Raw genomic sequence first — 14,625 nt, 5'->3', positions numbered from 1 at the left:
TCAGTGGATCCTTTGCTCCATATTTTGACCAACCAAATTATCTTGCCACAAAGAACCACAGTCAAGGCACAAAGGTAAGAGGAGAGCAGACAGAGTTCTGTTGAGGTGGAGGAGGGAGTGAAGTGCCCTCAACAGTTTCTTGTCTCAGTCTGAAGGTTACTCAAGCAGCAAACAATCCGGGTGGTTTGAGTTGGATTTGGCATGCATCACTTTACCTTTTGTGACAACGTATGTACCCTATGGGTTGTTTATTTTGGCCTAACATTAAAATGATTTACATTCTCTGAGAAGGGGATGGCAAAGGGTGAAGGATGGCAACACGCTAAGCTGTCTACCTGGCCCTCTGCTGTCCACACCACCCTCTCCACCTCGTCCTCAGGGGTGAGGAAGGCTCCGTCACCTTTCTTCCTTGCAAACCTGAGCCAGGGAACAAGGCTGGCAACCTGCGAGCAGTTACGGAGTGACGTTCTTTAAGGCCAGGGCTTTGGATAGATGCACCTTTCTCTCCTCTAACCCTGACTCCTCTCCAAGTTCCCCTGGGAAACAGCCGAAGGGCAGATGTGTCTCCCAGGATGGTTTCAATCTCACCTCTGGAGAGGCGCAAGGTGAGCAACTTCTGACGACAGCCAAGTGGAATAACCTAGTTTTGCTGAAGGCCAAGAGGGACCAGGGTTCTTTCCCTCCCACCTCTTCCTTCTCCCCACACTGCAACCTCTGGCTGATCCTATCCCCTGGGACTAGACCAAAGAAACTTCCCTTCATTAGTTTCTAGACATGTGCTCCTTTAGCCCTCTCCCTGATAGTCCTTCTAGTCTGACCCCCCATCTCTGCCCTTGGAAAAGCCCCTCAACATCTAGCTCTCTCATCTCTTCAACAGGGGTACACAGATCCCTACAACCTCCCTCAAGGAACAGACAATTCTGAGTCATAGAAGCCCTGAAAGGTTTCTGTCTCCCCTGCACTCTGAGCAAGCTAGACCCTCTCCTAGACTTGTTTCTGGAAAAGCCCTTCTTTCCTTCCCAGCCTGTCCCTGTGGAATAGCAAACCTGACGGACACCAGAGACTCCAGCCCCCTGGGAACCTGCTCTCCCCCCACAGCGAGGAGACTCATCTGTGCTGTTGTGCAGCCCAGTTCTACCTCTGCTCCTCCACACAGACCATCCCAGAGACCAGACGGTTTCTCAAGATGGCTCCGGACTGGAACCAGGCAGACACCAAGACATTCCAGCAGCCGCAGTAAGGAAGGCCCATCGCTCTAGACCCTGCCTCACCCCAGTGCCGCCGCATCCCTGTCATTCCCAATCTGTTGGGGGCCTGATAGTAAGTGGTGCGGCATTCTTCCGACCCGCCCGGATACCGGGGTAGAAGAGGGGCCAAAGTTTCTCAGTAAAGGTATCAGTGAACGTGTAGATGTGCGAGCGGTCTGTGACGTTGTAAAATGACAGCGTGCCAGCCTCATAGTCGAGGAATATGCCCACCCGCTTGGGTTTCACCTTGATGTGCAAAGGGGTGAAAGGTGTGGTGGTAGCAGCGTACTTGTCCCCGTTCCACAGCCGCACCCGCCAGTAGCCAGTCTCGGGTAGAGGAGTCAGCTCGCCTTTTCGGCTCACAGAGTCCCGGCACACTCCCACTGCCCAGTGGGTCTTGTCGCCCACTTCCACCTCCCAGTAGTGTCGACCTGAGGTGAAGCCTTCAGTAGCCAAGACACAAGGGTAGAAGGTGAAACGCTGGGGCGTGTCAGGGAGGTCTCGGAGTCTCGTCTCCACAAACTTGACACTCTTCCGATCCTCTGACAGGACTAGGTTAGGATGAGCTGTCTCAGGGTCCAGGGTCACATCCGCTGGCGGGAGAAGCCAGAGTAGGGAGCTAGATGAGGATGGGAACAGCTAAATGCCCCTGCCTCACTTTCCCGGGGAAGGACACAATGGCTTCTACTGTGATCCTGACTCTAAACACGTGATGAGCACTGACTCTGCAGGGCTGGTAGTGGAGGTTCCTACCCCTTGGTCTCCTTATCTGACAGTATTGTACCTATTTCAACGTGTGGAAAAATGAAAGGTACTGTCTGAAGGCCAAAAGAAGGATGTGGATCAAATGAGCTTTAGGGGCTAGAGACAGGGTGAGCATGGGCTTGCATTCCCGAAGGTTCTGGTTCATGACGGTGTTCCCTGCGTAAATACTCATCGTGTTCCCTTTCATGCTCAAGACTGTCCTGCTAAGGTAACTTCCATGGTCACTCTAGCTGATGGTTTAGGAAGACTTCAGTATTTCAGGGTCTTGTTAGAAAGGTGAAGGCTTCTCCGAGTTCTGGGGTTCAGGGGGCAACTGGAAGCTGCTGAGGAGCAGGGTGGACTGGGCATGAGGAAGGGAGGCCCACAGGAGGGTCCTCACTTTCTATTCTGCCTAGTCTCTCTGCTCGTTTCTTTTTGGGAACAACTCACCAATTAGCTGTTTAAGGATTTTCCTTAGGGCAAAGTACTGTCGGGGGAAATTGCTGAAGTTCTTTTCCAGCTCTATAGATACTGAAGTCACCTCCATGGTCTTCACCTTCTCACATCTGGCAGGGATGGGAGATAAGGAAAGAAAGCACAGGGTCAGGGGACCTCCAGAGAAGTGAATTAGCAAGTGTTACCTTTAGGGAAAGCTCTTCACTTTCTTCTTCCTCCTGGAAGACAATTGCTTTCCTTTATTCATGGAGAGCTATGTGAGCCTCAGGACTTTCTTGAAATACTCTTACATTTCATGCAAATGGATAACCACCCCTCCTCCCAGCCCCTCCAGCTCTCTACACTGAACACCACTCCATCCACAGCACATCCATTATCACTGCCCTGACGGCAAAGGGAGGTGAGGCAGCCTCAGTCCTAATGGCTCGTTCTCTATCCTACTCAGACACTGCAAGACTTTCCCATTCTTACTTTCTCCGACTCATTACCTAACCCTTAGCCTCTGAGCTAAGACCTAACTCAAAGAGACAGAAGAATCACTTACTTTTCTAGGGTACTTTTCACATCCTAGAGGGAAAGAGAAAAGAAAGCAAGATTGGTCCTGGTATTCAGGGTGATGAAGGCAAAAAGGTTCTCCCTCTTTCCAAAGTTCTAGATCATAAACTAGGCACCAGACAAACTGAGAGGCCCCAGTGGAAGGGAAGCACTTCAGAGGGATGCAAGTGCAAGCCTCCTACATAATGTCCATTTCCAGCTGCTGGTCATCATGAAGCTTACTAACATCATTTCCAAATGGTTTCTTGTACATTTTCCTTTGCTCCTCAAAGACACCAGGAGCTTCTTGCAAGGAACAGAGTTTGTGTCTGCTCTTTACTTCGTCCTCAAAGTACCAACCACACACTTCAGTATCCTTGAGGATCAGTATAGAGAATTCCAAACCTGTGGTACAGGACACTTCCCACTGTGGTCTGGGCTCTCCTATCTGGTACTGGTTAATAAGCACTAACCCATGCCAGTCCTGATTCAAGGATAGTTGGGAACCAGAAGACAAACACAACTTAATTCTGCCCTGCAGGGCTTCCAGTTTAATGTGGTTAGCAGAACACACACATGAAAGGACGCAGTGATGAAAACCAAGCAACACATAATGTACACATAAGAGTGCGGTGATGCCTCACTGACTCAATGCCAGTGCTCTCATTGAAGAAAGATGTTCCTACAGCTTTGCCAACGTCACACATCTGCTCCAGACAGTAACTGTTTTAAACAGTGTTGTTTTAGAGTCACCACCAAGACACCAAAAGCAGTGTATCACGTTTCATGAATCCTATAAATCATGCTTCTATTCTTTTCACCACTAGGTAAATGCAGTTCTAGGTGGTCACTGCATTTGCAAAACTTTTAATGCATAGTTTTTTACTAAGCAGACCACATTTCCCATCTCTGAAAAGAACTATTTTTTAATTAAAACAATTAAAAAATTTATTTTTATTTTATGTGTATGAGTGTTCTGCCTGCATGATGTAAGTGCACCTGTATTGTACAATGCCTGTGGAGGCAAAAGAGGGTGTAGGATCCCTTGGAACTGGAGTTAAGAGGGTTGACATCTGCCGTGTGGGTGCTGGGAACCAATCCTGGGTTCTCTGCAAAAGCAGCCAGTGCTCTTACCTGCTGAGCCATCTCTCTAGCCCCCTCAATTGCTTTTATTTTTTAAATAGTTTATTTTTATTTTATGTATATGTGTGTATTGCCTGCATGCAGGTAAGTGCACCCATGTTGGGAAATGCCCAAGGAGGACAGAAGAGGCTGTCGGATCCCATGGAACTGGAGTTACGGACAGTTGTTAGCTGCCATGTGGGTGCTGGGATTCGAACCCGGGTCTTCTGCAAGAACATTTGCCAGTGTTCTTAACCGCTGAGCCATCTCTCCAGTCCCCTTAATTGCTTTTATTACCTATGGACTTGTTTGTTTTTAGCTTTATGCATATGAGTATTCTGCCTGCATGTAAGTGCACTGCACAGCTGGCAATGCTCACAGAGGCCAGAAGAGGGCATTGGACTTGCTGGAACTGAGGGTTACAGATGGCTACTAACCACCATGTGGGTGTTGGGAACCCAACCAGTGTCCTCTGCAAGAGTAGCCTACCTAATACTCTTAATGGCTGAGCCGTCTCTCCAGCCCCAAGAACGGTCTTTTTCTTTGGTACAAATTATTCACGTTACTATTATTATTTTGAGATAGGTCTCAAATGGGGCCTTGGCTAGCCTGGAACTCCATATGCAGATCAGCCTGGCCTCAAACTCACAGAATCTGCCTGAGGCCTCTGCCACCATGCCCCTACCACGCGCACCTAATTTTTGGCAAGTAATAAGGATACAATAAAAATTTGGAAGGAGGTGGTGGAAATCAGAGAAGCCTTTCTTTAGAAAAAGACCCTTTAAGCATGCCTGGAAGAGACCTGGGCTTAGGGAAGCAGAGCAGGAGTGGGTCACCCCAGGCTGACACGATGGCCTGCTCAAAGCTAGATGGTATTTGACCTGAGGAGCTACGCAGGAGCAAAGGTCAAACCTTAAGCATCTCGAAGCCCGACTGTAAGCACTTGCCCTCCACCTCAGCAGCTAAGTGGGCCAGGTCCCGGCGCTTGTCCCCAAGGTGAGCAGCATTTTCCCGCAGTCTCTGCAGAATGTCTTGCTCCTCCTCCTCCAGACTAGAAAGCAGTGTCTGCTGCTCCTCATCCAGCCGCCTGTGCAGCTCTTCAAACTCCTTCAAGATTTGCCGTCGCCGACTCTCCACTAGTCTCTGAGAATAAAGGGAAGATGTGGAGTCAGCTGGGCAGGGCAGGAGGGGCTGCTCTCTTAGGTTTAATACAACACTTAGGACGGCGCCTGCCTTACGGTACGGACAGCAGAGGCCCTTCTGATGTTTTCAGTTCTGATGTTTGGCTCATACAACATTTTAGAAGAGAACATACAAATACTAGAAAGCTAAGGAGATAGTAACCTGATAAAAACCAGAGAATATGAAACTCAGAATCAGTAAACAGTTTAAGGAGTTGATGCAAAGTATATACTTAGACTTAAATTTTGATTGCTGTTTTTATTTGTTTTTTTTCAAACTGTGTCTTGCAATGTAGCACAGGCTGGCCTTGAACTTGTGGTCCTCTTGCCTTAGCCTCCAGAGTTCCGTGCTGGCATCCCCCTTGTGAACATGGTAACCAGTTTCAAGTCATTTTGGAGAAGGGGCACTTCCCGTTCAGGAACAGGCTCCAGATATTTGTTACTAACACCAGCCACCCAGCTTTCTGAGGATTATCAGCACATCCTCCCTTTGTGCTCTCCAGCAAGAAGCACCCTCCTCAGTGGAGGAGTCTCCAAGAGCCTGTGACTGATGGGGAAGAGCAACAGGACTCGAGAGACTTGGTAGAAAGTCAATGCTCAAGTTGAAGAGTCCTGGTGGGGATATAGGTGAACCCGCATGGGCCTTGCATGCCTGGCAGTCCTGAACTTTCACTAGCTCCAAGCAGACACTGACTATCTTTAGCTCCATGGGCACATGCTGCTTTCTCAGGCAGACAGCGGGATCTTATTCAGAAACCCCAATACAGTGTCTGTGTGTTTAAGAATGTGAAGTGCATTGCGTGAAACTCACTAAGACTGTATTTTACGAGTTGGAGAGATGGCCCTGCAGTTAAAAGCACCTGCTGCTCTTCCAGATGACTTGTGCTCTGTTCCCAGCAGTATGCTGGATGGCTCACAAATGCCTGCAACTCTAGTTCCAGGGGGTCTGACAACCTTTATGGCCTCCAAAGGAATCTGTACATGTGAACATTCGCAGATACATACATACAAATCTTTTTTAAAAAGACTATTTTTTTCTGATTTTACCATGGCCTCTGCCTCAGTCTACCTCAGTGTGACCTCACTTACTGCACTGTGACCCTGTCACATAAAGGTGCAAGCATACAGCCACACTACAGAGCCTTTCAGGGTAGTCATGGAAAATACTGCACAGCAGATTGTACTATAAATTGTTTCTATGTGTTATATTTAGATGCAACAGTCTAAAATCATGGAGATAGCTTAAACTTATTTCTCTACCTTTCTGTGTGGTTTTAAGACAGGGTCTCATGCAGCCCAGGTGCTTATCTAAAACTTATTTCAGCGCAGCTAATTATAAACTTTTCACTACTCTGAGATACTATCTTACTATCTGGCCCAGGCTGGCCTGTGCTGGTTTTGAACTGGTCATCCTCCTGCCCCAGCCTCCCCTGGGATTACAGGTGTGCACTACCAGGCCAGCTCATCAACATAGTTCTTGTTTGCAGTGCTGGCAGTCAAACCCTCCTGTCTTAATCCCCTGAATATGGGGATTATGGGTATGTGCAACCAAGCCTTACTCCTAACTGGCCTTTGATCTCGGAGCTCTCTGCCTGCCTCTACCTCCCTAGTGCTGGCATGCACCACTACGCCCAGCCTGTAAAGTATTTATTTAATTTATTTATTTTGGTCTTTTTTGAGCCTGGGTCTCCCTGTAGCCCCAGCTGGCCTGGAACTTACTCTGTAGACTAGGCTGACCTTGAACTCAAGAGAGATCTGCATGCTGGGATTAAAGGCATGGGCCACCACACCCGGCAACGTAAACTGCTTTTTTGGGGTTTTTTTTTGGTCTTTTTGAGGCAGGGTCTCCCTGTAGCCCCAGCTGACCTGGAACTCTCTGTAGACCAGGCTGGCCTCAAACTCACAGAGATCTGCCTGTGTCTGCCTCCCAAGTGCTGGGATTAAAGGTGTGCACCACCACGCCCGGCCATGTAAGCTACTTTTATAGGAGTTTTGCATCTAATTATGGAGGTTTGGATGAAAGGGGAGGTGGAAGAATTCAAATGGTCAGTTTCACTGGGGTGGCCTCTGAGGTATGTCTGCAGTCTCACCCTACATCCTCTTTGCTCTCTGCTTCCTGTATGTGGATGAAAATGTGACCCATCAGCTTCCTGCTCCTGCCGCCATTCCACACCTTTGCCACAGGATGGACTCTCAGAACTGAAAATCAAATAGAGCTTTTGTTCCTTAAGTTGCTCTTGATCACATTATTTTATGATAGCAACAGAAAAGGAATGAATATAGAAACTGGGAGCAGGAGACATGGTGTCGGAGCCTGACCGTGTAGCTTTTTGAGAGGCATGTGGAAGACTTTGGAACACCACTGATGCTGTAAGAAGCACTTACTGGGCCACTCTGGTGGGCACCTAGAAGACACTGCTGAGAGTACTGGGGACGGGAGGCCCAGCTCACGAGGCTTAAGAGGGGCTAGAAACCATTCACGTGATTGCAGGTAGAGAATCTGGCCGCATTCTGAGTGTCCTAAGAGCTTGCCTAAGGCTAAATTAAAAAGCAAAGGACTAATTTCTTTGGTGGAGGAAGTTTCAAGACAGCATCGCACTGTAGCATGGTTATCACTGCTCTTCTGCAGGTCTGCAATGGAGAGCAACAAGTCGGGCAGAAAGAAATGCACCGTTTGGAGATGAAGAGCCCTGGAGAGCTTAAAATTGCAGTCAAGTCATGTGCTGAAGAAGACAGTAACTACTAGGAATGAGCACCACTAAAGAAACCCTTTGGCTCTGCCAGAAAAGGTGCCCTCATGGCAAGAACACAAGCAGCTAAAGCTCAACTCTGTGAAAGAACTAAGGCGTTTTCTACTTCTTTCAAGCATACAAACATTGCTGCTAATTGATCAAGGGGGCAAGGGTCCATCCCAAGCTGGCAGCCAAACTAAGCAGTGTCACCCACGTGGTATTGGTTTTGGAGACAAGAAAGACACAAGAGAGGGTCATGGACTTGTCCTCTGTAGTTTCAGAGAGCTACTGAGGCCAGGCAACGCGTGGCAGGGTCCGAGTCCCTGCCAGGCCTGGAGGGGTGATGCCTGCATTGCAGCAGAGACCCTAAGAGACATCTGCCAAGGAACACTGCACATGGGGAGTGGAACCAGCCCAGAGAGAGGTGTACCTTACAGGCAGCAAAGCTGGGGGAACAGAGCTATCTAAGCCCTTTGAAACTGAAGCCCCAGATACCAGACATGGAGCCACAGAACCCGGTGTTTGCCTGTTGGTTTTGGTCTGGCTTTGGTCCAATCTTTTTGCTATACTCCCAACCCTCCTTTTTGGAGCAGAAATGCATGTTCTGTGGCTTTCTGTGTTGGAAGTACATAATTGGCTGTTTTGATTTTTCTTGCATCTTGGCTTTTGAGCCACACATCACCTCTTTTCTCTACCTGACCTGAAGCTCAAGGAGGGCAGGGACAGTGCTTTGCTTATTTTTGCTCTTCAGTGTCAAATCCTAAGCACTGAACAGGGTGATTCACAAGAGCTGGGGTCTGACTTGCTACTTCGTACTGTATAATTTAAGTCCCGTTTTCTCCTGTGTATGCTGGGTCATACCTACCTTACAGAGTATCTAGGTTTACCCATGTCAATGGCCTCACCATCTTCTTGTCTTCAGTCCTCTCTGTGTCCCACTTGTCCCATGTCTGGTCTGAACTCCTAGACCTCTAACCTGGGCAGAACCCTAACCCTCAGTACAAGCTTAAACACTTGTCATGCCGTCGATACCCATGACCTCACACACGGGGTTCAGTGCTAGTTATCACTGTTGCTGCTACTAACGACTGCGCCCTGTTCAGTATAAGAAAAGATTAGATAGCACAAGCACCATCCTACACATACGGTAATGCTGTGAAAAAGATACACAACTGTGGGAGAGCTGAGGAAGCTAATTCCCAGAAGGCCAGGGAATGCTGCACAGGAAGTGGCCTTTACCCGGCTGCCAGCTGGAGGGAATCTCAGAGGTGGAGGCTGGGAGAGGAGACGTTTGGGGGATGAACACTACCCATTTACTTGATGGTAAGAATATGGCTCTCATGTCACTGGGCAGTTCTGGGAGCCCCTGGTCAGCTCCTCCTTCTTCCCCTGTGACTTTCCAAGTCCCTCCATCTCTCTAAGAAGCTCCCATCCCCGCAATCTTAGATCCGGTCAGTGCTTTGTGGGAGAAAAAAGGAGCGCACTGGGCAAGAACCCCAACTTAACCAACAGTAAGAGGTTCTGTCTGTCCTTCATTTGTAAAGTTTTATGTATTTCTATCGTACACATGTGCACATGTATGATGGGGGAAGGTACAGTGCACACATGGAGGTCAGAGCAAAACCCCATGGAGTCGGTTCCCCTTCCACCCTCACGGGGGCTCCACTAAACTCAGGCTGCCAGGCTTGCACAGCAAGCACCTTTATCCCCGTCCTCCACGTCTTAAATCACTCTCCACTCCTACATGACAGTGATTGAAGGACAGTGTGTGATGAGAAGTCTAACATATATCATTTAGAGAGAACAGCATTCTTCCACTGAACTGGCTAAGTGGAGTGGGGCTACTGTGCTCACAAATGCCCTGAAGAACAGCGAGGATCACCTGCCTTTACCTTGAGCTCCCCGGGTTTCTTCTCTTCAGAGGCTTTGCAGCGGGTGATCTCCTGCAGCTTCTGTTCTAAGGGCTCCAGGCACTTCTGCAGTTTTTCCTGAGGGTGGGGAAGAAGACGAAGTGTTAGCTGGCACATCCATTATTTGGAGGTTAACACATTTGATTGTTCTTCTTGTTGTTAAAGATTATTTATTTATTTTGGTCTTTTTGAGACAGGGTCTCCCTGTAGCTCCAGCTATCCTGGAACTCACTATGTAGACCAGGCTGGCCTTGAACTCAGAGATCCGCCTGCCTCTGCCTCCCAAGTGCTGGGATTAAAGGCGTGCACCACCACGCCTGGCAAGATTTCTTTTTATGTGTTTGTGTGTATGTCTGTAGGAGTATGTGTGCAGAGAGGCCAGAAGAGGGCATTAGGTTCCCTAGAACTGGAGTTACAGGCACATGTGAACTGCTTCATACGGATGCTATAAACTGAACTTGGGTCCTCAGCAAGAGCAGTGTGCTCTCTTAACAGCTGAGCCATCTTTCCAACCCAATTATTATTCTTTCCTTACAGTGCTTAGAATCAAACCCAGGGCTTCAAACATGCTAGGCAAATGCTTTACTTCTAAGGTCCATCTTCTATTCTAACCCATTTAACGCCTACCCTCTCTTCTTGGTCCAACTCCTTTCCTGTCATCAGCCTGTCAGCACCAGCTCTGCAGCTCACCCAGTTCTCATCCCCTGAATCTAGTGGTCTAGCTGTCATCAACTCCATGTCCGTTCCCAAACTATTTTCTTACAGGCAACTGCCTTTGACATTCAAAGGTGTCTGGTTGATTTCGGTGGTGCTGGGCCTTGTGTATGCTAAGAACATGCTCTACCACTGAGCTACATCGTCCCTTAGTCAGAAGCTACCTTTTGTACCTTGATATCCTTTTTAGTTTTATTTATTTACAATACTTACTTTATTGTTTTGAGACAAAAGTCTCATGTACTTCAGGCTGGCCTCAAATATGTAGCTGAGGATGGCCATCAATTTATTATATCTGTCCTCCTGCAGCCACTGTCTGAGTGCTGGGTTACAAGAGTGTCACATGGCTTCCTTAATATCCTTTCCAACCTTTCCTCCCATCCAACTCTAATCACTTATGAACAAAATAAAGACGTGACTATAAATTACCTTAAATAGTGTTTGAAGATTTTGTTAATTAAGCAAAGTGAGTTTACCCTGTGTTCCATCAGATAAATCAGTTGCCATGTTACGCATTATCTGGGGAAGATGCAAACAGACTGGTTCAGCTTAGTCTGCTGGTATCAGTCTACAGTGATATTACCTATTTCCAATCAATGGGAAAGCAAGGACCATCCTGAGCAGACAGGCGTAATGAAGAACTCAAAATACGTTTTAATCCTTCCAAACTTTGATCTTCATCATGCAGTTTTTCATTTGTTTATTTAAAATCTGAGATACTCCAAGACCACACATACCAATACTCATAAGACTCAAATGTGTTGCAAAAAGTCACAGAAATTTGGGGCATTCCTCTCTTCGCTGATCTTCATGTGGAGAACAACTGATCAGATGTACTGATTACCCCTGTGTACACAGCTCTGAGGTAGAGGACCAGATAGCCTCGCCTCAGGAGCTTAGACTCCTCTCCTCAGAGAGGGTGAATTCTCAGCTGCTTCTCCCTCTTTCCCCGCACTGGCACTGTGTCTGGTTGCCCACCTTGTATTCCTGTGTAGCATCATCCAGTGGCACAACGGTATGGGCCCGGTGTGTGTGTGAAATTGCACATATCAAACATACAGCCTCCTGGTCTTCATAGCAGAAGAGGCTGAGGGCCTCATGGTGCTGGGAGCAGAGGCTCTCATCCCTGATCTTCCGCTTGACTGCCTGGAGCTGCTTGGCGATTTCCACCATACTGCCTAGTTGCCGATTAGGCCGGAGACTGCGGTATCGTGATGTCTTCCGACAGACCGGACAAGGGAAGTCCCGCTCTAGGTCCTCCCACCAGCGGGTGATGCAAGCTTTGCAGAAGTTGTGCCCACACTCAATGATAACAGGCTCCTTCAGATACTCCAGGCACACAGAGCAGCTCGCCTCCACCTGTAGGTTCTCCAGAGCAGCAGCTGTGGAGGCTGCAGAGGCTCCAGCCTCTAACAGACTTGTCTCTGCCATTATTTAACTTGGAGATGGGGGGAGACAGAGAAAAGAAAAATATTAGTTGGAGGGTTCGCGTTTTTTTTTTTTTTTAAGTTCTAGCCTATGTTAAACTGTAACTCCAGATTTATCCCAATCTTGGTATTTTCCACCTTCTTTTCACTACATCCAACCTGCTCCTCTATTTTCCGTTTGTGACTTCTGTCCATCAGTGTACGTACTTTTTTCTGATTCAGCAAACACGAGCAATCCCCTGTATCTCCTCTCACCCCTGCTCTCATTACAGATAGACGCTTTATTTAGCTCTAGCTCAACATAGTTTTTTTTTCTTTAATTTAAAAAATTTTTTATTTTTTTATTTTGTTTGGTCTTTTTGAGACAGGGTCTCCCTGTAGCCCCAGCTGTCCTGGAACTCACTATGAAGACCAGGCTGGCCTTGAATTCACAGAGATCCACCTGCCTCTACCTCCCGAGTGCTCGGACTAAAGGTGTGCGCCACCACACCCGGCAAATTTTTATTATTTTTATTTTATGTATATGTATGTATTGCCTGCATGTAGGTAAGTGCACCCGTGTTGTGCAGTGCCCGCGGAGGTCAGAAGAGGCTGTCGGATCCCCTAGGGCTGGAGTTAAGAACAGTTGTTAGCTGCCATGTGAGTGTTGGGATTTGAACCTGGGTCTTCTACAAGAACAACCAGTGATCTTAACTGCTGAGCCATCTCTGCAGCCCCCAACACATTTTTTCTAATAGATGGAAAGGTGCTAGATGAGGTGGTTCATACCAACAATCCCAGCATCTGAGAGACCAAGGCAGGAAGACTGTCAGGAGTTGAAGGCCAACCTGGGCTACATAGTGAGTTCCAGACCAGCCTAAGCTACAGAGTGAGATCCTGTCATCAAGAGGGAGGGGGAACATGGGAAATGAGACATGCCATATAAACCGATGTATTAGGATTTTAGCTGGGCATGGCTCACACTTAATCCCAATACTTGGGAAACTGAGGCAGGAGGATCACTACAAGCTTGAGGCCAGCAAAAAGATGTCTTAAAGTATAATCTCAGAAGAGTTTATTAGAGCCTAACCTTGACTCTCTGCCATCCCTTTCACCTTTCAAAGGGTAATAGGTTGAATACACTAGGCAAAGGTAGCAATCTCTTTTCAGCGAAATGTAATCACTCTTCTTTTACGGAACTAGCCTAGAGGAAGCAGTGTCCTGGGACTAGCAGTTTCACACATCTCATTTCTATTTCTGCCCATTTTGACTGGCTGAAAAGTGACAAACGCATAGCAAGTCTAGCTGCGCCTAGGGTGATAACTTGAAGAGAGAGCTAAACATTCAGTGGTGACTTTGTCTTTCAAAGTTGCTACTGATAACTAATTCCTTGGACATACTGGTGTCTCCCACTAATAGGCTCTGGAGTGACTGGGAACTACAAAGAGCAGCAGCCAGGTGTGGTGGCACAAGCCTGTAATCCCAGCACTGTGAAGGTGGTCAGGAGGAGGATCAGGAGTTCAAGGCCAGTCTCAGCTACACAGCAAGTTTGAGGCCCGCCTGGGTTACATGTGACCATCTTGTCTCAAAGAATGAATGAATGAATAAATAATCAAAGAGGTAGTCAAAGCTCTCTTAGGTAAAGCCTTAGAAACACATATAGAACAGAAGGCTGGTCTCTGCTCAGTCCTTAAAACATCAATACTTTTATCCACAAATTTCTTTGGTCCCATAACCCACACTGACAGAGAAGTCGTCATGTGATGAGTTGGGTTGACAATGATTGTTTCTGTATATTGATGGTACACATGGAAGTGTTTTTTAAGTACCCAAATTTCTTCCCTCCATTATTAGAGAGATGCTCAGTCGGCTGATTTCTTCTCTACCCTTTAGAACCCAACTTTGACTAGTGACTCAGATCTTTCCCCAGTCTGGTAAGGCATTAGGTGGCCTCCTCGGCTAGATGAATTATATGCTCACTTGAGAGGCTCACACTAAAATGGCAAAGGCGTGGTGTGAGAGAGAAATGGGTTCCGGGTTAGTGAAGAATGGGGAGGATTTGGAGCTGGGGGCAGCGATGATGGTGATGCAGAAGACAGCAGGAATCAGACCTTGCACCCTCTGGCTTGGTCCTTCCTCTCCCTCTGTGACTCTAACTTCAGAGCCGCCCTCATCCTGTCCCTCATCACTGCTGGGTACCACCTTGGGGGCCTCTCGAGTACCGCACAACTCGGGTCCCCACCCGTCTCCATCTTTCCCTGCTGCAGCTGGGGCGTGGGGACCAGGGTACAAGGGCACAACGTGGTGGGCGGGGAGGAGGATGCGTGTCCAGGTGAGAGAGGGCGTGACGTGAAGGTGGGATGCCAATTGCCCGGTCGCAGCCCAGACCCGCGGCGACTGCGTCAGTTCACCCGGGGAGACCACAAGCACGGGACAGGGGAACGGCGGGGTAGCCAAGCAACGCCGGACGCGCTGACGTTGCCGGGCAAACGTCCGCCGGGCCCAGGCGGGCGCAGCAGCTGAGGTAGCGCGCGGGGCGGCCGGTTGGCCGGCGTCTGGCCGCGGCGGGAGGAGCCGAC

The 14,625-nt window shown here is 48.2% G+C and overlaps 1 protein-coding gene across 3 annotated transcripts; it reads right to left on the bottom strand.

Moving 5' to 3' along the window:
- On the bottom strand, window positions 1-12,459 carry LOC103752271 (E3 ubiquitin-protein ligase TRIM39). 3 transcript variants are annotated; one of them, XR_001872127.2, is made up of 7 exons: window positions 11,619-12,457; window positions 9,909-10,004; window positions 5,016-5,246; window positions 2,992-3,014; window positions 2,442-2,557; window positions 401-1,840; window positions 1-368 (listed from the first exon to the last, which is right to left on the bottom strand). XR_001872127.2 is itself a non-coding variant. In XM_008856000.3 (6 exons), exons 1-6 carry the CDS (start codon window positions 12,069-12,071, stop codon window positions 1,293-1,295), a joined length of 1,467 nt encoding a protein of 488 aa, XP_008854222.1. In that variant the 5' UTR covers window positions 12,072-12,457; the 3' UTR covers window positions 1-1,292. The 3 variants fall into 3 exon arrangements, 2 of the variants coding, with proteins under 2 accessions (XP_008854222.1, XP_029413531.1); XM_008856000.3 differs by having other exon boundaries at window positions 1-1,840; XM_029557671.1 differs by lacking the exon at window positions 1-368 and having other exon boundaries at window positions 1,736-1,866; window positions 11,619-12,459.
- Window positions 12,460-14,625: the final 2,166 nt, after the last annotated feature.

The sequence above is a fragment of the Nannospalax galili genome, unplaced genomic scaffold, assembly GCF_000622305.1.
Source record: "Nannospalax galili isolate Female #2095 unplaced genomic scaffold, S.galili_v1.0 scaffold3052, whole genome shotgun sequence".
Taxonomy (NCBI): Eukaryota; Metazoa; Chordata; class Mammalia; order Rodentia; family Spalacidae; genus Nannospalax; species Nannospalax galili.
Note: the sequence above shows the minus strand (reverse complement) of the source record. Positions and strands in the feature narration are given on the sequence as shown.

Coding starts and splice junctions, on each gene's coding strand:
- LOC103752271 (XM_008856000.3), bottom strand. CDS start 12,071: ATGGCAGAGACAAGTCTGTTAGAGGCTGGAGCCTCTGCAGCCTCCACA. Junction 3,015..5,015: donor CGGGCTTCGAGATGCTTAAG/GTTTGACCTTTG, acceptor CTTTCCCTCTAG/GATGTGAAAAGTACCCTAGA. Junction 2,558..2,991: donor GTGAAAAGTACCCTAGAAAA/GTAAGTGATTCT, acceptor CATCCCTGCCAG/ATGTGAGAAGGTGAAGACCA.